The 25,741-nt window shown below is 38.5% G+C and overlaps 1 protein-coding gene across 1 annotated transcript; it reads left to right on the top strand.

Moving 5' to 3' along the window:
* The first annotated feature begins 5,409 nt into the window (after nucleotides 1-5,409).
* LOC121510093 (guanine nucleotide-binding protein subunit alpha-14-like) lies at nucleotides 5,410-25,731 on the top strand. The gene is made up of 7 exons (XM_041787991.1): nucleotides 5,410-5,780; nucleotides 19,235-19,419; nucleotides 19,506-19,660; nucleotides 20,484-20,612; nucleotides 20,712-20,841; nucleotides 20,936-21,089; nucleotides 24,026-25,731. Exons 1-7 carry the CDS (start codon nucleotides 5,660-5,662, stop codon nucleotides 24,214-24,216), a joined length of 1,065 nt encoding a protein of 354 aa, XP_041643925.1. The 5' UTR covers nucleotides 5,410-5,659; the 3' UTR covers nucleotides 24,217-25,731.
* The last annotated feature ends 10 nt before the right edge of the window (nucleotides 25,732-25,741 follow it).

Genomic DNA, 25,741 nt, shown 5'->3' on the forward strand with positions numbered 1-25,741 from the left:
AGAAAACAGGATACAGCGTATACATGGCACAGTATCCCGTTCTCCAGGTAGCAAAGCTGGGTTTCTAAAAACCGTATGTATGCACAAATAGAAACTGGGACACTCAAAAACCTGACAGAATCTGGGATACTCAAGTCCATGTAAACACAGTCAATGAGGCATAACAGGCAACAAACACTACAGTAAGAAAAATGCCTTTGATTGGTTAAAAACATCAGTCCTGTGAGCTAATCTTGGTTAGTTTGGACATTGCGTTCTAGTGGTTAAGATGAACCTTACGTCGCTGTTTTGCAACCAAACAATGGCACAACTTAGCCTACAACCTTACTAGTTTTGACATATTTGAAAGTTAGTGTGGACTGAACAGCCATACTTAAACTTAGCTGATGAAACAGGACACTGATCTTCAGCTGTAATTTTTACCCAAAGCTGCTGCAAATGAAGCAGAGAGCAGTGGCAGTCCATTCAAATTCAGGGGCAACAAATTCAGATGTTTTTCGAGTATTTTTGGCTTTAAACGTACATTTATATTACTTATAAAAACACAGAAAGCAGAGGAGTGTACACTGCCCTGATTGCATTAATATGATGACAACAGAAATGTGCAATTTTCAGAAATCAAAAACAAGAAATCCCTCAAAAAATTTCTTGCTGTGGTTTTGAAACGGCAATCAACATCATCTGATTTTCACTAGTGTTATATCAAAGATCTAAATTGTGGTATTCTGACAACCCTAGAGTAAGCACACAGCGATCTCCGCTCCGTCAAGGAAACTGATGGAGCTTTTTGCTTCAAACAGACTGAAGGGAGGACAGGAGGTTATAATTTATGAGACAATGTTGTTAAATGATTATGTTCAACTGTGCCACATAAACGCTTTTTATTACGGTAATATGTGTATTTATTGCCAATGCCAAAACGACGAACTCCACTTTGCGCTGTTTACTACTTAAACGAAAAGTGTTGACCAAGTTATTCCTGCCGTTTCTGAAGTATTAAAGTAAACAGTATCATCCCCGGCTAAAGTGACCAATCACAGCGTTAAGCAGGGCTGCGAATCCTCCAGTTGCAGCCTTGTCAATTTGATAGTTGAATCAATTACATGAAAGGGCAAAGTGTTGACATCAGTTTGTACCAAAGTAAGCCCTTCTCGTTTCTGATTGGCTGTTTTGATTTCAAACTCTCACTTTAAGTATGTTTTTGTATCAATTCCCATGAACACACGCCTGTAATTTACATTTTTTGAGGCATAGTGCAATTATGAATGCTATAATCATTGTACATACATCTCTCTATATATATGGCAGCATCTTTGTTGGCTTTGTAATCATTACTTTTTTGGCAGATTGAATGTGCGGTATTGAAAATATGTATCTATGTAATTGTATTGTATGTCTAATGGCTAATTCATTTTTTGGAAGAAAAATGTTATTTACACATTTGGTTTTGTTTCCTTTTCTAAAGAGAATGAATGTGGCGTGTTTTAACAGTAAAGAAACATTGATGAGAGTCAAAAGTTCATAAAGAGGAATATCAAAGTCCAACAGCTAGGGCTGTCAAGATTAATCACATTAATTGCAATTAATTACATTCTGCAATTGGTGTTTCAAGAGTTTCAACAAACTATGTTTACACCACTGCAGCGTTGTTCTGCAGCCACAATGATCTAAGTCCACCACTGCTCCTAATGTCTCATTTTACGGTAAAAAACTCAAAGACAGCTCAGTAGACAAGTCAAGAGTCACCTGAACCATGTTATAAAACATTCACTTTTATTACTGTTCACTTATTTTCTTTTCAATCCAAAACAAGTTCCTTTTTAAGTATTCAATCTACATATAAAAGCAGGATTTTCAATCTGTAAGTTAGTTGTTTTAGTTTAAGACAGTAGGAAGATCCAAAAATGACACAAATGGTTTTAAATGCAAAATAATGGATGTTTTACCTGCCACAGGAGTGATTAATTGTGGTTAACTACAGAAATCCTGATATTATTTAAAAATTGTCATCTTTTGACAGCCCTTCTTACAACTCATGGATTACCAATATACTTCAAATCCAGGTTTGTTGTAGAATTACTGCAGACTCTCAAAAGGACAATATACTTCAAATCCAGGTTTATTGTAGAGACTTGTTTATAAAAAAAAAAAAAAAACTTGATCAAATCTTCAAGACTAATGTTATGGTTTAATTTTGAAAGGTGGTACTTATATAAGCGTTAACTACTTTGATTATTATCGTATTTTGACATTGTATTTTTTCAAACTTTAGATGAGGATGAAATTATTAGCTCACTATGAAAATTACATTTTGTATTTCCCAAAGTGCTGTTAAACAGAGCAAGGGTTGTTTTAGCACAACTTTTTCAAACATCCCAGTTTTATTTTGGATTGTAACATTGTTTTACTTTGCACACAAAAACAAAATTATTTTACCCCCCCCAAAAAAAAAAAAAAAAAAAACACTACCAGGGTCAAAATAAGAACTGCTGAACCACAGCACAAACTGGTGCTGTGCATCAATCAAGAACTTTATTTGTCCCCAATAGAGGTGATTCAGTGTGCAAAATATGGGGAGCATAAGTAACATACAAGCCACATAAAACGTGTAAAAGTACATAAAAACATGTAACCGCTCAATTTGACACAGTCAAGCACAAAGTACATAAAACGAGACAAATTGGAAACCCAATCAGGAAATTGATCAATTCATTTATCACACTGGCTGTCACAAAGTGAAATAGTGTAAAAAGCAACAACAACAACAACAAAAACTATCTCTTCCTACTGGAGTTGAGAAGAGAGATGGCAGCAGGAATAAAGGAGTGTTTGTATCTGTTGGTTTTGATTGGTGGAAGTCTGAGAAGGGAACCTGATGGACGAAGCTCAAATTGATGTAATGGATAAAAGCTGTCTGACAAGATAGACTTAGCCATGTTGTTCACCTTTTTGTTGTACAAATCCTGAAGAGGTTCCTGGGTCAAAACGATTATTTTACTGCAGACTCTCAAAAGGATATTTTTGTTTTTAATATTTAGGGATTGAAACCAACAGATCGAAGAAAAGGTGAGCACTGACTCAATAAAAGAGCGATAAAACATATTTAACAAAGACCTGTCAACCTGGAATGTAGCAAGCTTTCTGAGACAAAAGAGGCGCTGCTGGCTTTTCTTATTCACTGCGTTAATGTTATGCTCAAAAGTCAGTTTCTTATTGATTATAGTACCTAAGTACTTATAGGACTCCACCATTTTAATGTTCTGTCCATTAAATCAATCAACATGTCTTTTGTCTTGATCACATTAAGTGATAAGAAAGATTCCTGACACTAGGTTGTAAAATAATCAACAACAGTACCATGAGAGACTTCCTCACTGTTCAACAAGCTAACAATTACAGTATCGTCTGCAAACTTTAAAATATGTGGGTTTTCATATGTGCTCCTGCAGTCATTCCTATACATGATATAAAGAAGAGGAGAAAGAACATCCTCAGGGTGATGCTGTGCATTGATGTGCTTTAACTTTGTAGTGTTCAAAGCTTGTAAAACCAATTTCAAACTGAGGTTATCTTCCAATTTACACTAAATGTAAGAATTTCAGTAAGGGTCTGAGCTGTCACTTGAGAAAGAATCATGGCAAAAAACAAAAAAGAAATATTTACGTATTGATAGAGGTACTGATGTTTTTATAGATTCTAAAAAATCACTTCAAAGAAAACAAGTGTTTTGTGTAAAAGTAAGGACTAAAATATATGACATTTAAGTGACTAGAACTTGACTAAAATGTTCTCAAGTTTTTGTCGACTAAAACCAGAAAAACTCTCAAGAGTGAAAATGACTAAACTGTGATTAAAACTAAAAGGCACTTTAATCTATAAACTAATACTGAATTTAAAATAGTTGCCAAAATGAACACTGCAGGGGGCTAGAACTAACGTCACTGATCTTTGCATTGATTTGTATAACATCTGGGGGGGGGCCTTAATTGTCCTTCAGATATGTGTGGCCAGTATATAGGCTGGAAAATATAAATACTCACTGACAGTATTACACCAATAAGATGGTGCATTCCTATTCATACATGTTCACACGCACTGATGTAGCAGTGGGAGCAAATCTAGGGTTAAGCTTCCTGCCCAAGGACACATCAGACTGTGGCTGCAGGAGCTGGGGATCAAACCCCTAACTTTTTGTGGTTGACGACTGACTCTTCCAATGCTCCACAGCTTTCTATGTCAAAAAAGGAGGGCAGGCTGCAGAGTCAAGTCAAGTGAGATGCTCCACAGCCATGTCACACTCAGTGGCATCTCTTTTGTGTGGGCCTTTTCACCCCTGGTAACACACCCAGAGGCCGGTGCTGGTTTTCGAACCCTTGGGACATCTACAGCACGATCAGTTGCTCGTGGTGGGAATTTGTGCAACCATATGTGACTAAAACTTTTCAACAACTGAGGATACTTTAACACATGTCACAGAGGCCCTTTTGCATGGATATGAACATGGCGTGCCTTGAGATTTTGGCTTGATCTTAGGTGTGCTTTGGGCAAATGAAGTGTGAAAACCATTGCCCCAGGCCATGCTTTCCTGCCACATCCACCCCTTAGTGTGACCTAAAGGTGTGAACTTGGTTACTTTTTCAACAGAATATTTTCCCATGCCCCTGGTATTATGCAAGGACACCCAGAGCACTACCAGAGTTGTGTTAACCCTTCCAGTTACTCGATACATCTACCCTTACTTCAGCCTCAGTTTTCCACCCAAACATGCCCAGAAGTTATACATGTTTTTTCATGAGTGTATTTTGAGCCATTTAAAGTATTGGGTTAGAAAATAAATGCCTTAACTAAAAGTGACAAAATTAGTGACTAATAAAAGTCCCTGATTTTTGTCTTGAAAAGACTAAAATGTGACTAAAACTAGAGAGTATTTTACTCTAAAGACCAAATTTATACTTAAAATAGCTGAGCACTAACAGCCTTTAGCGTGAGGATGCAGACCCAGGCTGGAGTCATTCATTCCCTCTTGGTTGGCCTTCCTGCCCCCTAATGGCCACTCGGAGACATGGCAGCCTATGGAAAGCTACTTCCTCTTTCCAAGTGGCGATTGTTCCACAGATGTCCTCAACATCTTGCCGTACATTTGTGCTATATAGAAGTTTGCGTTGCACACAAAGTTGAAAAACGTGCCAATTTAAAAGACACATTTTCATGTTGTAGTTTAAAGTCACCATCCCTACTCTAACGCATCGTATCTCTTTTATAGAGTGTCTTACTAAAGGCATCTCTGATGGTCAAGTCACCACGGTGTGCCAGCTTTTATCCTCTTCTATTTACAGCTCGTGCCACGCCCTCCACAGTCCTCTACATAAAGTTCAACAAGTGTCCTCCTGTTCCAAAAAGCCCCAGCACCTTATCATAGAGGGACAGAGTCCAACGTCCTTAAAATCCTCCCTGGTCCTTATCCATTAAGAACAATCTTCAGAATAATTAAAGTTCCTCAAACCTCTTGATTGGACGTAAGAGGAAGAAGAAGGCGTCACCTTTGAAGATGCGGTGCGCATTTTCCATCTGAATTTGGGAGAAAGGAGATAAGCGGCTGATTCATCCCCACAAACTCTTCACGTCAGCACCAGAAGACTTTTGGGTGAAGTCTGGGATAATGGCTGGATGTTGCATCTCTGCAGAGGAGAGAGAGAACCAGAGGATCAACGAGGAGATCGAGAAGCAGCTGCGCAAAGACAAGAAGGATTCCCGCAGGGAGCTGAAGCTGCTGCTGCTGGGTAAGGATCTCTGGTCCTGAGATAAAAGTAAAATTCATTATTGTCACTTTTTCTTTTAGGTCACATTCTAAGCAACTTAAAAACTGCTAGCATAAAGTTTGTGCATAATTCACATTTCTCTTTTCTGCGTTTTTGCAACAAAACGCTATTGAATAGGTCATTTCCCCGCCTCTTGGCCATATCTGGACATGCAGGTGTCGTGACGAGAGGGACTGCACAGCAATGTGTGATATAGCTCCCAACTTTTTATTAGGATTGGAGAAAAACTTTATTTTCCCCATGCTCCTTTTTTGAGGATGGACTGACAGTGAAGCTTTCCTATCTAACTTTTCTCCACATTTCCTTCTCCTCTCCGGATGTGGTACAGTGCGCCAGGCTGTGCCAAAAACATCCAGGATGTGAGCTGTGACGCGCCATCGCTTTTACGCACTATGGAGAGTCTTTAACACCTCGTTTAGTTGGTCCATTTAGCTCATTAAGTGTCAAACGTGCTCCAGAATAAAAACAACAGTAGCACAGAACAGTTTAGATAATTAGTCTTTATTTTCGAGTGTGTGTTTTAAGTCACATTGAAGCCTTGGTTGAAACCAAAAGTCGCCTCGATGTTCCAGTGAAGTTCTCTGGATGTTTCCTGAGGATATGTGAGTTTGTTCCATGATGGAGCCAAGATTTCTCAACTTAGTTTCTCAACTTATCTGACACTATAGAGATGGATGTCAGATGGATTAACTTTATAGATCCCAAACTGGGAGATTGTGGTGTTAGACCTGTGGAACAAATAAAGCAACAGAAGAAAAAATGGTAAATAAATCTCAGCAAATGGAAAATACATTCAGAAATTATGTTTAAAATAAGTTACATACTCTCAAACAAAGCTGAATGATAAAACCAAATATACAGTTGCCACAATGTTCTGTACTTCAATAGCAAACTATTTTAAAACAGTAAAATCTGTTATTTTGACTGTCAATAACTCCAAATTTTCCATAAGACAGAGGAAAAGAAGACAAATGAATCCTTTAAAAACAGGCAGGCAAACTCCTGCACACTGCCCAAACTGCACAAATGATTGGCAAAGTTTCTGAGTTCGCTTGCAACTTTTTAATAATACAAGAAACTGCCTAATTCTGGGGCACAGACGGTCTACGGCCTTCATTCTCAACTGGTTGGTTGGGACCCAAAGGTGGGTTGCACACCTATTTTCAGTGGCTAGAAAGAAATTTGTGGCAAAAAGTCAATGATGTACTTTTATTTTGAAGGATATATCTCCCTCTCTTTGTTACGCCACATCTTGCGTTCCATCTAAACTACATACTGCCCCATTTTTTTTGTTGATTGAAAAATGTAAGAAATTAGTGTCACAACTTGTGCTGGGGTTAAGAACCACTGGTCCAGTGCTTCAGGTGTGCCCTGTGTGTACGTGCAGCCTGGGTTTGAGTTAGACCTGTGGCTCCTTCACCGCAGGCCAGATAAGTTGTGATTTTTTTCCCCCCTTTAAAAATTTAAATAATCATTCAAACACTGCAGTTTCTATTTACTTGGGTAAACATGAAAAAAAACTCAGGAATCCTAAAGGGGGCAAATACACCTAATGGCACTGTGAATCACTCCCTGTTGAGTTTTGCTGTCTGCTGTTACATCGCTGTTGTAATTCTCATGTTACCAAGAAGCTACTCAAGTAACAATCTTGCAATTTGTTGTCTGGATTGTTCCAAAATTTTCTGTTTAGAGAATGACATTTTTTAATAGTGTACATATCAAGGTTATAACACTTTTGGGTTTTTCATTGGTTTTATTGTAATTTCTTTTTCACATTTTGTTTTACATTTTAGTTTAGTTTGAAATAGTTTTTCCTGCTATATATATATATATATATATATATATATATATATATATATACATATACAGTGCTGAACAAATTTATTAGACTACCTGTCATAAAAATGAGAAAACATAAATATTTTAGAAATCTTTCAAAAACTTGTTTAAAACTAAAAATGTTATTATTTGTTGGCAAGTAACAAACTAAAACAACTAAATAGTCCCTTTTCACACATAATAAGCATAATAAGCATATTTTGTATGGCCTCCTTTGGCCTTGATAGCAGCTTGCATTCTTGCTGGCATTTCTTTTATGGACTTTTCCACAGTCTCTTTTATTATTGAGGTCCAAATAGTTTCTAGCTGTTCCCACAGACTTGCTTTAGATGAAACTTTTGTGCGATCAATCTTTGAATCTACTAAATCCCAAATTTGTTCAATAGGATTCAAATCCAGACATTGAGTCACAATTGGCCAGTCCATCAGCTCCAGTACTCCAGATTCCTTTTTCTTGGTCAAATAATCTCTGCACAGCTTTGAAGTATGCTCGGGGTCATTGTCTTGTTGGTATATGAACCCACGACCAATCAGATTCAGTCCAGAAGGGATTCCATGATGCACTAAGATGTTGTGGTAGACGTTCTTGCTGTGTTCATGATACCGTTCATTTTCACTCATTTGCCCACGCCGTATCCACAAATGGAACCCCACACCATAAAGGAATCTCCACCGTGTTTCACTGTGGGTGCAATGCATCTGGCATCAAAACGTTCTCCAGCTTTTCTGCGGACATAAACGCCACCATGCTGACTCAAGAGTTCAAACTTAGACTCGTCTGTCCAGAGTACCTTCTTCCAGTCATCATCAGTCCAGTGTTTGTGCTCCCTGGCAAATCTGAGGCGTTTCTGGATGTTTGCAGGCCTCAATAATGGCTTCTTAGCAGCTATTCTTCCCTTTAAGCCTTGTTCCATCAGTCGTCTGCTTATGGTCATTCTGGAGACTTTCTCAGACTCTGATCTAGAAGCGTTCATCTCTGCCTGAAGATCAGCAGTGGTCTTCCTTCTGTCTCTAGTACTTCAAATCTTGAGCTGTCTGACATCTGCTTCAGTTAACTTTGGTTTCCTGCCTCTTCCTTGGCGCATTTGTAAGTACCAGTCTTAGCAATTGACTCCAAAGCATACTTGACCACACTGTGAGAACACTTTATGTCTTTCCCTATTTGTCTCAGAGACCATCCAGCATCATGAAGTACTTTAATGCGGACGCTTTCATTTTCAGTGAGCCCTCCACATTTTACCATTTTGAACAGGAATGAGGAATTTCAAACTGAATTCACCTTTTTATACCCAAATTTGAGCCGGCTCACTGGGCTTCTCTGAGAAGTCAGAAATGAATCAAGCATAACATTCAACCACTAAAACTAACTTTTCTGTTCAGGAATGCAAGTAAATAACTATAATTTGACATATTAATCAAGAAATAATAATGTGCTTTATTATTTTTTCACTTTTTTTGTAAATCAGTAAATTTGAAAATTCATGGATATCAATAATAGTTATATTTTAGCATTAAAAATATCATTTGGGTTAAAGAGCTTCTACATATTGGTGTATTAACCATTGCAGAAACATAAAAAATGATTTTGGTATTTACCAATGCTGTTAATTTAGGGCAGCTGTGGCATAAACCTTACTTTGGGTGGTGGTCTAATAAATTTGTTAAGCACTATATGTGTGTGTGTATGTGTGTGTGCTGTTGCTTCACAGCAAGGTTTCTTTTTCACTTCCCAGTCAAAGCCTTCTGAATAGGGATGGGACAAGGGGTGTAGTGAATGGATGGATGGAAAAGTGGAGTGGTTTGATTAGTTTATTCTTAAGTAGAAACTTAATTTCAATGTAGTCATTAATACTGTTTTTTAATGAAATTTGGTCTTTAGGATATCATGAGTTCGCTTTGTGTCAATGTAAATTTTCATTTTGGGATGAAGAAATATATTTAATTTGATGACATTCAAATTTACATTCAACCAAATTTTTCTTTGGTTTGAGCAAAACTAAATATATTATCTATCACAAATTGCTGTGATGTGTCTTTTTTTTTAGTTGACCCAATGCAACACTTTTATTTCAGTGTATATTTTGGTTGGTTTCAAGCAGTACTCAATCGATTTGTCACCTCAGGAAAATAGAGCTGAAATCTCTGTTTTGGATCTTTAAGTTGACACAACTTAATTTTTTTTAACAATTGTCAACTGTGTTATTGCAGTGTAGTAAAAACTAATATCATTCATCACTTGTTTGATACGATGAAACCAAACAAAGTGCAAAGCACCAGATATATGGTAACTTTTTGCTTTCAGATATCAGAAATTTCAAACCAGCACTTGCACACAGCTGGAACTGCAATTAAACATTTGCAGCGTTTTATTGCTGGTACTATTGCCAGCTAATTTGTGCAATTTAGACAATCAGGGAATTCCTGTCTAACACACCTTTCTTACTACCTTATTATTAATAATTAGATCTAAAGAGATCAAACATGATGATCTTATTTGAAAGTGTTTATTTAGAGAATAAAGGTGTAGTATTGGCAGTACCACAGCTGAGGCAGTGTTGGAGGGACTTTAAGTTTTATCTTCTCACAAATTCTAACAAATGCCCCTGCTTAGGCAGGATTCTAGCCAAGAATGACTTTGGCACTTTGTTTTTCTTAAAGCTGAATCTAACACCGTCGTCATAAATATTAACTTGTTTTAACAACACTTCACATGTTCTGAGAAATGGAAACAGGGTGCAGAGCACTCAGGACTTCCTCAATACTGTGCAGGATACAAATGATTTCCCTGCAGCAGTGTGAGAGCTCTTCAGGTACAGCGTCATTGTCCACATCTCAGCCTGTGGTGTGTTTCAAAGCCATAACTAGCTGCTGCGGGCGCACCTCATGCAAACATCATGCAAATGAACTAATGTGCAAGATGTGAGCTGTAGATCTGCCTCTGCTGCCCTCTTAGAAAGACATTTCTCTGGGAGCACAGTGCTAAAAATGCCTTATAAATCCAAGTTTATTGTTTTTATACTCTAGGGATTAGATTAACATGAATCACTGAAGGCTGGAAAAGATGGTAGATATTTACAGCAAGCATTTACATACTGGCTACCTTTGTAGCTCATTGCTGCTTGCTATGAGTATACCAGTGGAAGAGCTTTCTGCACAATTTATAACAATTTAAATGAATATGTTGTTTGTGTAGCTTTCCCTGTAAGCTTTAGGTCATTGTCTTGCTGGAAAATAAATCATCTCCCAAGCTGTAGTTCTCTGGCAGTCTGAACAAGATTGTCCTCAAGTATTTACCTATAATTTTGCTGAGAAGCACCCCTAGAACATGATGCTGCCACCACTGTGCTTCACAGGAGGGATGGTGTGTTTGTGGTGATGTGTATTGATTGGTGTCTGCCAAACATAGTGTCCAGTCTCATGGTCAATAAGCACCATTTTGGAAACATCAGACCAAAGCACTTTCCTCCACTTGACCATAGAGTCTCCCACATTCCTTATGGCGATCTCTCGTTGAGATTTAATGAGTTTTCTTCAACACTGGCTTTCTCTTTGCCACTCTCCCATAAAGCTTTGACTGGTGAAGATCCAGGGCAACAGTTGTTGTATGCAGAGTCTCTCTCTCCAGCTGCTGAAGCTTGTAACTCCTTCAGAGTAGTCATAGGTGTCTTGGTGGCCTCTCTCACTAGTCTCCTTCTTGCATGGCCACTCAGTTTGTAAAGATGGTCTGATCTAGGCAGATTCACACATGTGCCATATTCCTTCCATGTCTTGATGATGAATTTAACCGAACTCCGGGGGATTTTTGTATCCATCCTCTGACCTACTTTCAATAACATTTTCTCTGAGTTGCTTGCAGTGTTCTTTTGTCTCCATGGTGTAATGGTTGCCAGGGATACTGATTAATCAATGACAGGACCTTTCAGACTATGTCTTCCAGTTATATGTCCTCATGTGTGGGATCTCTCACACTGGAAAAAAGATTTGAAAAAATCTTTAAAAATCAGGCTTTAGAAATTTGATACTTTGCATCTAAATCGTTGTTAATAGGCTACCTGATATCTCATAATCATACTGATTTACTTTGTTTTCCTAAACCTGGCTGGGTCGGGGTAACTTGCATAATCATCCTGGGACTTTAGACTTTGAAGGAATACTGACTGACCAGTCACTGGACCTTCCAGACACAGATGTCTTTAGACTACAATCACATGAGACATATTCACTGCACTCAGTTGATATCCATTTCACTGATTTTAAGACTACTAGCACCAATTGTCTGGGCCTTTGTTGAATTAGGTTAGTCACTTTAAAGGGGGTGAATATTTATGCACTTATTTTACATACATTTGATCACACTACAAGATAGTCGTGTTTATTGTCAGCCTGATTCCCCCTTTCAACAGTAAAGGCCTGATTTCTGGCTGGTTCTGAAGATCATCTTGACAGATTGTCCTGTGGTGTGGGGTGTTTAGGGATTGATCCTTCCCTCTCTGCTCTGTCCAGAAGATGATTGGAGCCACTCTGACTCAGGGCCATAAATATTAAATATTCAATATTCATTATCTGAAATCTTGTAGTATGGAGGGAACACCATGGACGGCTGAGAAGGCATGAGCAGAATTGTTTCTTAAAATGTAACGACAGCCAATGAAGAGGTAAGCTGATCAGAGGAGGAAGCACAACAAACACAGCCATGTCAATGATAGTGAACCTGTAGCAAAAAGATGAACATCAGAAATGAAGAGAGAGGTCTGGCTGAGGACCGTACATCTCTGACAGCAACTTATATACCATTTATCTGAGACGTTGTCTCTCACAGAGAGGAAATACATGCTTAAACTTTCAAAAGAAAAGAAGGTCAGATTATACTTCCATTTGGAGTTAGGGTAGGAGTTGAGGTAACCACAAGTTAAAAGTTAAAACCTGACCTGCAAAACCTGATTACAAAACATTTAATAAGGCAGAGCAAACAGTCTGCTTACAGGAAAGTTTATCCTCCATGAAAACATTCTCACGCAGCAGGTGTTGCTTACATAGCTCCTTTAGCCATGTAGATAATGTAGCTACACAGCTAATGTAGCTAAAGACAAAGTCACAAAGCAGCCAAGTTAGCTACATAGGATTCGTAGCTATGTTAGCTTTAGCTACATTTGCTAAAGCTCACTTAGCTAAATTGGCTTATGTAGAAACATTAATTATGTAGCTAGGGTAGTTATGCTACCTTTAGCTGAAGCTAAAGCAAGTCACCATTTGTATAAGTACCTCTGTTTAATCCTGGATTAGACCTTTGATGTTTTTCCTCTGTTTTATTTATGAATTGTTGCTTAGTCTGAAATGTTTACAGTGTGGTTATTAATTACTGTAACTACCAGACTGTTTATGAATAAAGTTGAATTAAAAAAAAAAAAATCTAAAACTGGAAATGTGTTGTTCCGACGAATTATGGTACTTCTCTTCTGAAACAGGCGGTATGTCAGATTAACGGTCTGTGAGATTGACAGTTAGAGATGTACGGTCTGCAGCCAGATGGTCTTGGAAATAAAAGACTGGCTTGCTGGTTTGTAGAAACAACACAAATGTTTTTACCATGTGTCCTGTAAAACATACCACAGTCAACTTGACAAAAAGAGGATGTGCACCGTAGAGCATCTGAAATGGATGCAGGTACGCAACAGCTAGCCACGTTTAGCTTGTTTGCTCTAAAACTGCTTTTGACTGAGTGAGATTTGGAGTTTTGAGAGTGGTGGCTCTGGCACTTGGTGTATTTATCTGTTAGTGGAGGTGTTCTGTGTTGGTTCTCGTTCCACACCAAACACATAAAAACAAAACTGGGAAATCAGTCATTATGTCGCCATCTGTGGTGTCTCATGTTGAAAAAACTGTTAAGATTAAAAAAACCAGGCTTCTGGAATTTGATCGTTGGCATCAAAATCTTTGTTAGTGAGTGGCCTGATATCACAAAATCATACTGGTTTACTATCCTGAACCTGGCTGGGTCGGGATAATTTACATAATCTTGCTGGGACCGTTTAGATCAGGGGTGTCAAACTCAATCACAGCGGGGACAGAAACCCGAATTTAGGTCTAACCTGAGGGCCCAACAAGGAAAACATTTTTGTTATTTAGATTTTAACAATAAACTGTAAACGTTCTTTTAACAGGTGATTAACTAAGGGGGAAAACTGATGATGAATGAATTTGGGATTTTTTTTGGAGTCAAAATGATAAGTTTAAAGGCTCGAAATCTGAGATAAAATGTAAAATATTAGTTCAGAAGGTCAGAACACAAAACAAAAGTCAAAATAATGTTTTCAAAAGTCAAATAAATGAGACAGAAAGTAAAAATCATGAGTTTAAAGGTCAAAATATGGGATAAAATCCAAAATCATGTGTTTAAATTCAAAATTTGAGATAAAGGTCGAAATATGGGATAAAAAACAAAATTTAGAGTCTAAAAGGTTGACATATGACTTAGAATTTAAGATTGTGACTCTAAAAGGTCGAAATATGAGATAAAATTCTAAATCATGAGTTTAAAAAGCCAAAATATGAGATTAAAAGTCAAAATTAGGAGTTTAAAAGGGCAAAATATGAGATTAAATTTGAAATTATGATCTTGAAATTTCAAAATATGACTTGAAATTCAAAATTTAATACTAAAAGTTCACTGTATGAGCTAAAAAGTCAAAATCCTAAGTTTAAGTAATAATTTTAAGATGCAAATTGAAAATATTAAATGAAAACACAAATTCATGTCCCTCCCTCATTCCTTACTCTCTCAAATTTTCACGACTTAACAAAGGATATTTTAAATCATCAAGGTTACATTTTTATTTCTATACTGGAGGAAATCTGCAGACCTCAGACCTACAGGTCAGTTCTAATTAAAATATGATATGATCTTGCGGGCCGGGTAAAACTGCACCACGGGCCAGATTTGGCCCCCCGGGCCATGAACTGACTTTGCTGTGGTTTTCTTTGGTGCCTCAGATTTCCCTCCACGTGCTCTGTTAGCATCAGGTGACAGCTGATTGTTTTTCTTATATCTGTAATGTTCATACCTCATTCATTCACATCACTGATATCACCTCCTCTCCCAAAACCAGGAAGTGTAGTGGTGAGGTGTGCTGTGGTTGAATCTGCATAAATATTTCACTTCCACTGATTATGACTATCTTTGTGTGTGTGTGTGTGAGCACTTTTGTATCTACAGAACAGGAAACATTAGTGTAGCTACATTTCACCTTTAAAGGACCTGCTGGCCAATGAGGGACAGATTTGAGGTCATGGTACAGATTATCCTTAAATTCATGTCAAACCAGCATGTTGAATTCTTACATTTTTTTTCCCAAACAGGTGTGTGAGGAATTAAGAATGCCTATGCTTGAGTCCAAATGTGCAGGTTGTGACCAGTGTGAGTGCTCTGCACCATGCTCAGGCACAGTACACTTCCTTTGCCCTGACATGAATGGAACCATTGTTCATCCATGTGCAGAAACATGGGTGCACAGAGAGTTACAGAGGCGTATCAGACCACAATAACTCAAAATAAGCCAAAAAGTGAGTAAAGTTGCTGCCATGTTGTCTGATTATTTTTTTTCAGGGCTTGGATCAGTGTGAGCGCCAGCAAGCAGGCCAGTAGGGTACTGGGGAGAGGACATCTGTGTGTGGAAATTCATCATTTTAACAGGGAATAAAAAAATGAATGGCATACATGTAGACACTGGAATGTACACAAAAGTAATCTTGCAAAGCAGATGAATTGACAAGTCTCCACATCTGTCATCAGGCAAAACTGTCTTACAAAGCTCCAATCTTAGGTCTAGTAGGAGGGGCATTGGGACACAAATGCAGACGACGAGTTTCTTAAATTTATATTAGAAGGATAACCACCAAATCAGGAGCGATTAATGGGAAAGGCGGGGAAGACAAAAGTAAAAGATGACAAGCCCAAAACCAAAAACTCTCGTTCTTAATGATACTGAGAAAAGGGGAAACTAAACCACTGCTGCCATGCAGCTGAAAAGGAACAAAACTTCTAGAGAGAATGAGAAAAGTATCTTCAGAAGAAACACAATGATCACCAGACTGGTGTGAAAAGGAGAAACAAAAAAGGCTGGTTAAAGAAACTGTAAAGTAAAAATAGATCTGTATTTAGGTTTGCTGTATGACAGGTCAGTGTTATGAACCCCCAGGTCAAATTTCAGTCAAATAAAACATCTCTAAGTTTATAAAATTAAGGTTCAAAATCATGAAAATGAGGCAGTAAAATCTCCAGAATGGTGTGGGTGTGTCTGTTGAATGAGCTGAAGCCACGCCCACTGGGGATAAATACAATCCTCACAAAAAAACAAAACAAACACCGAAAAAACAAACAAACAAACAAACAAAAAAATACAATCTGAATTGAGGAAAGCACTCATGCCATTAGCCTACCTCTTGACCTCCTGGTGACCTTAGAAGAAGAGAAATCCATATCTGACTCAAATCTCTGTTACAAAACTTTAAATGACCCATAGACCACTGTGGCTGATAGATTTGGCAAATTTACCTCTTAATCAACAGAAAAACAGCATTTAACTGACCTTTCAATAAAGGCAGTGACATCAGCTAACAACAGACTGTTCTGAGATGAACTGCTCTGTGATTTTATATTGTAGTGTTAATGGGCAGGGTCATTCCCCACTGTAGACTCGTGACAACATGAGCCCACATATTGACCCACTGACATTAACCCAGCCAGGAAAGAGGGGAAAAACTTTCGAACGGTCCCAATCCAAAATTCAGTCACATGTAGATCTCAGTGTTTTCACATTTACAGCAACCATATTCCAGCATATCTAGTGTGTTAAGATATAAATTTCAGATTTTGCTTTAAAGGGTCTTTGATGTTTTCCTGCACCAACTATCTTTAACCCTGGGGTAACTGGTTATTTTCATAAAATTTACTAAAAAAAGGTACTGACAAGCACGGTGTGCTGCAGCCCAAGAGCATAAATTTGCCACACCTAACCCCAATCAGTGGCAAACGGGCCACACACACACACACCTGGCACTGCACTGATTGACTAACACTCAGTGAGTTACCAGGCTGATCTTCCTCTCAGCTCATGCCAGGTCTGAAAACGGACCTGACACATTAGCGGCATTTGAGGAAAAAGAGAACGAGCCGATAATAATGGCTGACACTGGTGTAGCGTTTAGCTTGGATGTAGCTATAGCATAGAAGCAGTTTAACCAGAACTGGACCACATTTCTTTAGAAAAACGCGAACACAGCACTCAAAGCTTTTCATGATGGAAAAGAGGTTTTTGTTTTCCTCCTGACCTGCGTCGGCATGAGTTTGGGATCATAACAGGCGGGGTTTAGTAGTACTGGAAGCCGGTATATGGCTTTGTATGGTATATGGTGTATGGTAGCAATGATCTCGGATGTAGCCATAGTATAGCTGCAGTTAAATCAGAACTGGACAAAATTTCTTTATCAGAACAAAAGCGAAGAACCACACTGAAAGCTTCTACTGGTGTAAAGATGTTTTTGCACTTCTCACAACAGGCCGTGACATGAGTTTTATCCACCAATAAGCTCCACAGTTCATAAACTACAGCAGTGTCTGCCTGAGCTCAGGGTATTATTGGAGCTACGCATGTCTACTACCTCATTTTGTCTTGATGTGCTGGTTGGCCAATCACTGTCTGGAAATTATTTTGAAAAGTCCTGCCTTCCCAAAGTCACTTTAAATTGGAGTTTTTCCTGAGTGGCTGTGAAATATATTTATGCGATGGACATATGAAACAGTGTATCTGGTGTGTCAAGCACCAAGGGCTGTACAAGTGTTGTGGGGCCATCCTTTAACAAAGCTTCATGGAATGGGTTTCCATGGCTGAGCAGCTGCATCCAAGCCATACATCACCAAGTGCAATGCAAAGTGTCTGATGCATTGGTGTAAAGCACACCGGCACTGGGAGACACGTTCTCTGGAGTGACGACTCGTGCTTCTCCATCTGGCAATCTGATGGATGAGTCTGGGTTTAGCAGTTGCCAGGACAGCAGTACATGTCTGACTGCATTGTGCCAAGTGTAAAGTTTGGTGGAGGGGGATTATGCTGTGGGGTTGTTTTTACAGGAGCTGGGCTTGGCCCCTTAGCTGCAGTGAAAGGAACTCTGAATGCTTCAGCATACCCTTCCTGTTCCAACATGACTGTGCACCAGTGCACAAAGCAAGCTCCATAAAGACATGGATGAGAGAGTTTGGTGTAGATGAACCTGACTGGCCTGCACAGAGTCCTGACCTCAACCTGACAGAACACCTTTGGGATGACTTAGAGCGGAGACTGAGAGCCAGGCCTTCTCATCCAACCTCAGTGTGTGACCTCATAAATGCACGTCTGGAAGAATGGTCAAAAAGTCCCATAAACACACTCCTTGTGGAAAGCCTTCCCAGAAGAGTTTTAGCTGTTATAGCTGCAAAGGGTGGACCAATACAATATAGTGTATGTCATGCTGATTTGTTCCCTCACTCACTCAGCAGATTTGCAGGATCACAATTTGCCTTCCTCCAGAGTTTGCTTCCCTTTCTTCCCCCTCATCTCAAAGAAACTTGACTTGTAAACAAGGTGCATTCAAATGCAGAGGATTTGTGTACGCCTTGGCGGCCAAGATGTACAGATTTAAGTATTAATGCTGCCATGCAAAGCAGCCAGGAAACTAAAAGTCCTGCAGATCTCTTAGACACACACTCCTTCACACGCATGTTTAGAGCCTCCACACATGCAGGAACTTTCAATAGTCAGGTCTGTTGACAAATGTACATTTGTTAAACAAATGACTCCTCATCATGTGGTCTGATGGAGGACATTAGGAGCTCGAGCTGTAAGAAATGAAGAGGAATGTAACAGAGGCTGTGTGTTATAAGTTACATTTTATTATTTTTTATTTATTTCAGTTAAGTTTTAATTTGTTTTTAAGGCTGGTTTGTGAGGTTGTTTTTATTTTTGAGTTCGTTTAAGCTTTATCTTGCATTTTGCATAGAAGGGGTCACCTGTAAGGGTGAAGACCAAAAGAACTGGATGAATTATTATGCAACACTAAAAAATAATACTTTTAAAAAAACATAACATGAACTGTGACATGTCAAAATATTTTTTGCAAAGACAAAACACTTCAGACCTTTTCCTGAGAATTTAAATTTAGTGAAGTTTTTTGTAAAGACTTTTCCAAAGACTTTTTTTGATAGGACTGCTGAACAAAGAAAGGAAATATTAGTAGAGAGAGTGGGGAAAGACGTGCTCCAAAGGCACCAATACTGGGAATTGATCCCTCAACCAGTGCATGGAGGACTCTAACCTCTGCATATGGATACCTGCAATAAACATATATATACACAGTATTCACATATATACTGTATGAGCAGCAGAAAACCTTAAGGTGGAAAAATTGGTATTAAAAGTGCAGCATAGACCTGATTTAGAATTTATATTTGTCCGTTATTATGTTTAATTGAAGGATGGAAAGTCAAATAATACAAGAAAAAGGCTTATTTAGATAAAGTTATAGTATTATCCTTTGTCACACAGGTACTGGGGAGAGTGGAAAGAGTACGTTCATCAAACAGATGAGGATCATTCATGGAGGGGGGTACACAGATGAAGACAAGAGGAGCTACGCCAAACTGGTCTACCAGAACATCTACACATCCATGCAGGCCATGGTCCGAGCCATGGAGGCACTAAATATAGCCTTCTCTGACTCCAACAACAAGGTAAACTCGGTCTCCCAGAGGGCCCCACTGTACTTTTCACACATGCATGAATCTGTAATCTTTTCCAAATATCTGCGTGTTCGCAGAGCCATGCAGAAGCCGTCCTGGATGTGGAGGTGGATAAGGTGGAGGAGATGGATCAGAGCCTGGTAGCAGCGGTGAGGAGTCTGTGGAAAGATGACGGGATACAGGAGTGCTACGACCGACGCAGAGAGTACCAGCTGTCTGACTCCACCAAATAGTGAGCATGATAAATCAAACTTTATTTTAATTATTCAGCAAATATCAAACAAGTTCATTCATTCCATTTCCTACACAAGATTATTATAAATATTGTGCTTGAAGTTTTTCTGATTGAGATGCTTGATGCATGGCTTTAGATTTGAAAAATGAGATAATAAAGAAGGATATTAAAGGATAAATAGAGTAGGAGCAACACAGTGAATAAAAGAGGAGCAATAGAATAAATAAATAATTAAAAGAGACGTTACAACTGCTCTCTATTCTCTATGGGTTTCTGTGCTATGTAGTGCTCTAAAACTCGGTTAAAATAATAAGGAAAGGAAGAAAGCCAATTAACCTAATTAGTTGCAAAATGCTCCTCTAGCTGTTTTTAATTAGCACCACTTACTTTTCCAGCCTTTTGTCGTCCCATCCCTACTTTTTTGAGGTGTTGCTGCCATCAAATTCAAAATGAGATATATTTTTCATGAAATGGTAAAATGTCTCAACATCTGATATGCTGTTTTTGTTCTATTTTAAATGAAATATGGGATTATGAGATTTGCGTTGCATGTTTTTTAATCAAAATTTCACACAGTGCCCCAACTTTTCTGGAATTGGGGTTGTGTTCTGTTATGATCTTAGTAAACAGAAATGAGTTCCAGATAGAGAAATTATTTTGAGCTCAATAAAGTGCCAACTCTCTCTGAAGAAACAGACCAGAGTGTTAATAATGAAGAGGTGGTGTTCTTTTCTGGTTCATAGTTGTTTTTTTTCTGGTAGAGAAAATGTAATATAAACTTTATTAAAAGGGCACGTTATCCAAATTCTGTTTACTCTAGCTATCTCACAGACCTGGACAGAATTGCACAACCTTGCTACATCCCTGACCTGCAGGACATCCTCAGAGTCCGAGTGCCGACCACAGGAATCATTGAATACCCATTTGACATGGAGAACGTCATCTTCAGGTGAGATATGATCTTAAAACTGGCCCTTTAACGTAAATCACAGGTGACTTTTGACTTTACATACCTTCACTGATGTTGCTGTTGTTGGTGTTACGGTAGGATGGTGGACGTGGGTGGTCAGCGGTCAGAGAGGAGGAAGTGGATCCACTGCTTTGAGAACGTCACCTCCATCATCTTCCTGGTGGCGCTCAGCGAGTATGACCAGGTCCTGGCTGAGTGTGACAATGAGGTGAGGGTTCAGCTCATCAGACAGTCAGATCATCCAGGCTTAAATCTAAATATGGCAAGACACAAATATTTTTGCCCATTTCTGTTCGTCCTAGAACCGTATGGAGGAGAGCAAAGCTCTGTTCAAAACCATCATAACCTATCCATGGTTCCAGCGCTCCTCTGTCATACTTTTCCTCAACAAGACCGACATCCTCAAGGAGAAGATCGTCTACTCTCACTTATCCACCTACTTCCCAGAGTTCACAGGTCAGTATGTTTCCTAGAAATACTTCTGAGTCATAATACTTCTTTGTTTTATATACCTCCATACCATTTCTGAAGATCATGAGTTATAAGCTTTTCTCATTTTGAAACTTAAGCAACTACAAGGTTAAGGCGAGGCTATTACCTTATAATGTTAGAGTTAAAACAGAACATTAGAGCATTAAAAGGATATTTCAGTGTTTTTAAACTTGGGTTGTCATAGGTATTTGGCAGTAGTAGTGGCATTGGCCTCCACTTATTTCAGAGAGCAATGCCCCTTTAAATGTGACATGATAGGAGAAGCTAGGCCAGGGGTGTCAAACTCAATCAGGGCAGGGACCAGATTCTGAATTTAGGTCTAACCTGAGAGCCTAACAGGGCTAACATTTAACCATAGACTGTCATTTTTACCCGTAATGAATTACGTGGAAAAAAACACTCAAAATGACAAGATTAAAGGCTCAAAATCTGAGATAAAAAGTCAAACTTATTAGTTCAAAAGGTCAAAATATGAAATTAATGAGACATATTTTACCGTTTTAAGACAATTTATATTGGTCTCAGAGGTCCCCGAAACATGCCTTTAAAGTTTGTTGCTGAAAAACACTCCAGTATTGGATGTTTGCATGTCTACAAACCCCTCTGTTTCAGCCCTTCTCAGAAAGAGCTGTTTCTGCGTCTGTGGCTTTAAATGTTACTGAGCTGTCGGACTCTGCCCCAGACCGCACCCTTTCAGGAAATGGATGAGGCTCTCATGATCCTCCTCTCAGCTGGCAGCTGAGATGAGGATCAGGAGTGGAGGGTGGACCTTTCTTCCAAGCGAGGAGGGCCAACTGAACTTGGGGGCAGTGCTAACTCCCCACAAAAGGTCATGAGGGGAAAATCTGAGAACGGCTTGTTTCAGCACACATTTTCTGAAAGGTGGAGAAAGGGGGGCATCTGGTACTTTAGGGGATTGTGGACAGGTCAGGGGCACATAATTTTAAAATAAAAAATATTTTTAAAAGGCAAATATACGAGATAGAAAGTCAAAATCATCAGTTTAAAAGGTCAAATATGAGATAAAATTCAAAATCCCGAATTTTAAAGGTCAAATATGAGTTCAAATTAAAGTTTAAAAGTTCAAAATATGGGATTTCAAGTCAGAGTTTTGAGTTGACAAGATCAAAACTTGAGATAAAAGTCAAAATCATTAGTTTAAAAGGTCAAAAAATGGCAACATTTTAAATTATAAATCTAAGAGAACAAAATATAAAATAAAAAGTCAAAATTCTAAATTGAAAAGGTCAAATTATGAAATAAAAATACAAAAGTTTAAGTTTTAGTTTAATTTCTTTTCCACATTCCTGACTTTGTATGTAATTAATTTTATTTAACAAGGATATTTTAAATCAACATGGTTAAGTTTATATTTTTATACTAGAGAAAATCTGTTGACCTCATACTTACAGAGCCCCAGAGCCCCATGGTAAAAAAAAAAAAAAAAAATTTAATTGTAGCCACAATATAACTACAATGTTCGCACAAAATACTAATTCATGGCCAAAAAAATGCTTATTCGCAGCCACGAAATACTAATTTGTGGCCACGAAGTAGGTATAATGTGCACATGACATCGACCGCACCTTCTCTAAGGTCCAAGGTAGAGGCAGCAGAGGGGCTAAAGCTACACGATGGACAGGGATAGTATGACTGAATTTTATTTTAGGCTGGGAATGAGCTACAAAGACATTCAGAAAAGCTTGGCATTGCAAGGAACCATTATTACCGAGAGGCATTTAAACAGAACATTGAAAGCCAGGTTGCTTTACCGGCGGAGGTACGACTTGGACGCCGGGATAGGAAGGTGCGCTCGATTTGCTTACCCAGCTGTCCAGGAATGATATTAATATTATTAATTAGTATTTCATGGGCACATTATACTTACTTTGTGGCCACGAATTAGTATTTTGTGGCCATGAATTAATATTTCGTGCCCACGTTATAGCTATATTGTGGCCGCAATTTAATTTTTTTTTTTGACCATGTCATGTCTGGGGCTCCGTACATACTGGTGGGCCAGTTGTAATAAAAAATATGTATGATTTTGCAGGCTGGGAATAACTGTACCATGGGTCGGATTTGGACCCCCAGGTCTTGAGTTTGACACCCCTGAGCAAGGCTATACAGTACTACAGATGGATACAGTTTAGTGAGTTTGAGGTAAAAATGAGCTTGATTTTGAAAAATGATTTTGAAGCCTTATATTCATAAACACAGCCTCAGTGGAAAGAGGGAGGAGAGAAAGTTTAGTGTCCACTGGTTAGGGAGAGATCCCCACTTACCTGCTGGTATAGGTGTGGAAACTGTGAGCCCATGTCTACTGTTGTCATGAGTGTGACTTCACAACACTTAATCAGGACATTTCTGATTGGGGATAGCCGCTCACAGATGCCTGCAGGCTGCATCACTCCCCATCCAGAGTTCCCTCCCTTATTGAATGCTGGTGTTTTATGGACCCTCTTCAACTTTCTGAAGATAAATCATTTTGTCTTTTTTTTTCTTTTCTCTTCTCAATCATGTGAAATTAATCCACGAAATGCAAAGGATTGTTACTGGGTAGTAAATACACCTTAACAGGTGCAGTTTTTGATTGAATGGACTTCCTCTTTTAAAATGAGAACCAAGCAATGAAGCTGAGCAGCAAATTTTTTCATCTTTTGTTACTGTTTTATTGACAGACCCTTGAAATTACACTGTCAATGTTCAAAACAAAGATAAAGATTTGGTCAGGATCACCCATCTGATCCAGATAGAATGAAAGATTTTCATGAAAGACATCCTCCCTTATTAAGATGTATTCCAACAAAACAGCCTGTCATATATTCGGACCAGTACAATTTAAATAAGTTTTTAGCTCCAGCAAGGATACTGAGAAATAATCTCCCTCTGTGTTGCAGGACCTCAGCAGAACCCCGAAGCAGCTCAAGATTTCATCCTAAAAATGTACCAAGAACAAAATCCAGACAAGGACAAGACCCTGTACCCTCACTTCACCTGTGCCACGGACACAGAAAACATCCGCTTTGTCTTTATTGCTGTCAAAGACACCATCCTCAAACAAAACCTGAAGGAGTTCAACCTGGTGTAAAAAGACAAAGAGGAGACGAAGAGAGGAGACATAGAACAATTAGACATAGAGAAGCTTCCCCTTGTTACAATAAGACCAAAAGGATTTTTGTCAACAGAAGCTCTCTGCTGACATACATCCATGTGCTTTACCCACCCCATTAGCTGGTTGTTCTCCTGAGAACTACATTTCTTTTTCTTATTATCTCAGAGTAAAAAAAAAAAAAAAAGTTTGCCCATTATAACAGATTAATTTTATCATTTTTTTTTTCTTGTGATATCAGGATCCCTTTCCATCAGCAGACCATTATGTTATGAACTGATACAAAATTCATGAAGCTTGTATAAACTTTGTTTTTAATACTTAATTTATTACCATTAAAGGTACAGTGTGTAATATTTAGACTTGTAGCATTAAGCAGAATAAACTTGATAGAAATTAAACATAATATTTATAAGATGACCTATCTAAATTTATGTTTAATGACTTGAATATTTAAAACGGTTTAATTTTATTTACTTGGAATAAGCCTTTAATTCATACACTATATGGGCAAAAGTATCAGCCACCCCAACTCAACTCAAACTTTATTTATAAAGCACGTTTAAAAGAACCGGTGTTGACTAAAGTGCTGTACAAATCAAACCTGACTATTACACCAACAGGGACTGTGATGAAATTGCATTCAAATGCTTCAATATAGATGGGCCTCTTTCACCACATCCCATTCTTTCATCCCTGTTTCCTGCTGTCTACTGTCCTATCACTAATAAAGCCAAAAAAGCCCCAAAATAAATCTTACAAAAAAGCTGTTCACTGGAGATAAGGGGCCGAGTCAAAACTCTGAAAAACAGCCCCATACCTTTAACCCCTGCAAATCTCCTGCAACCCACAGGTGGGTTGCAGGAGATTTTCTTTGGATAGCCAAATTACTTCTCAGAACATCTCTACTACAATCTTTAATGGGACATTTACATCTGCAGTACACATTATGGCCACAGCAGGGAGCTCCACCCTATCAAACTCAGCCTCTCAACCATAATAAAACACAGAACAATGCTCTACCAGCCACTGCATGGCAAAAACACTAAAGTCACAGTCATTGATGCTTGGCTGATAATAAAATGATGCATTGTTCCAGACTTCCAGGCTCTGGAAAGCACCAGGTCAGGACAAGATTAGGTCTAAATTAATGTTATCGGAGCACTTCAGAACGACCCATTTTGTATCACAAATGTTAGCAAAGGAAGACTGCATGACTGATTTATACACCTGTGGACGTCAGCATGTTGGATTTTTGCATCTTGCATGTTTCTACAGTAACACAAAGGATAGTAAGTTGTCACCAATATTCCCAGTTTTACACACTGCACCTTTGAGAAATACCATTTTTATTTTACAGTGTGCCAGTTAGTAGCCATGAAAGTAACAGCTGTTTGTGACGTTGTTTTAGATGTAAATATTTGACTGTGTGCTTAAATAAAACCTACTTTACTGTTTTTAGAGGGAGATGTAAGTTATATTTGACATTTTCAATAAATGACTA

This window comes from Cheilinus undulatus, linkage group 5, assembly GCF_018320785.1.
Source record: "Cheilinus undulatus linkage group 5, ASM1832078v1, whole genome shotgun sequence".
NCBI classification, from domain to species: Eukaryota; Metazoa; Chordata; class Actinopteri; order Labriformes; family Labridae; genus Cheilinus; species Cheilinus undulatus.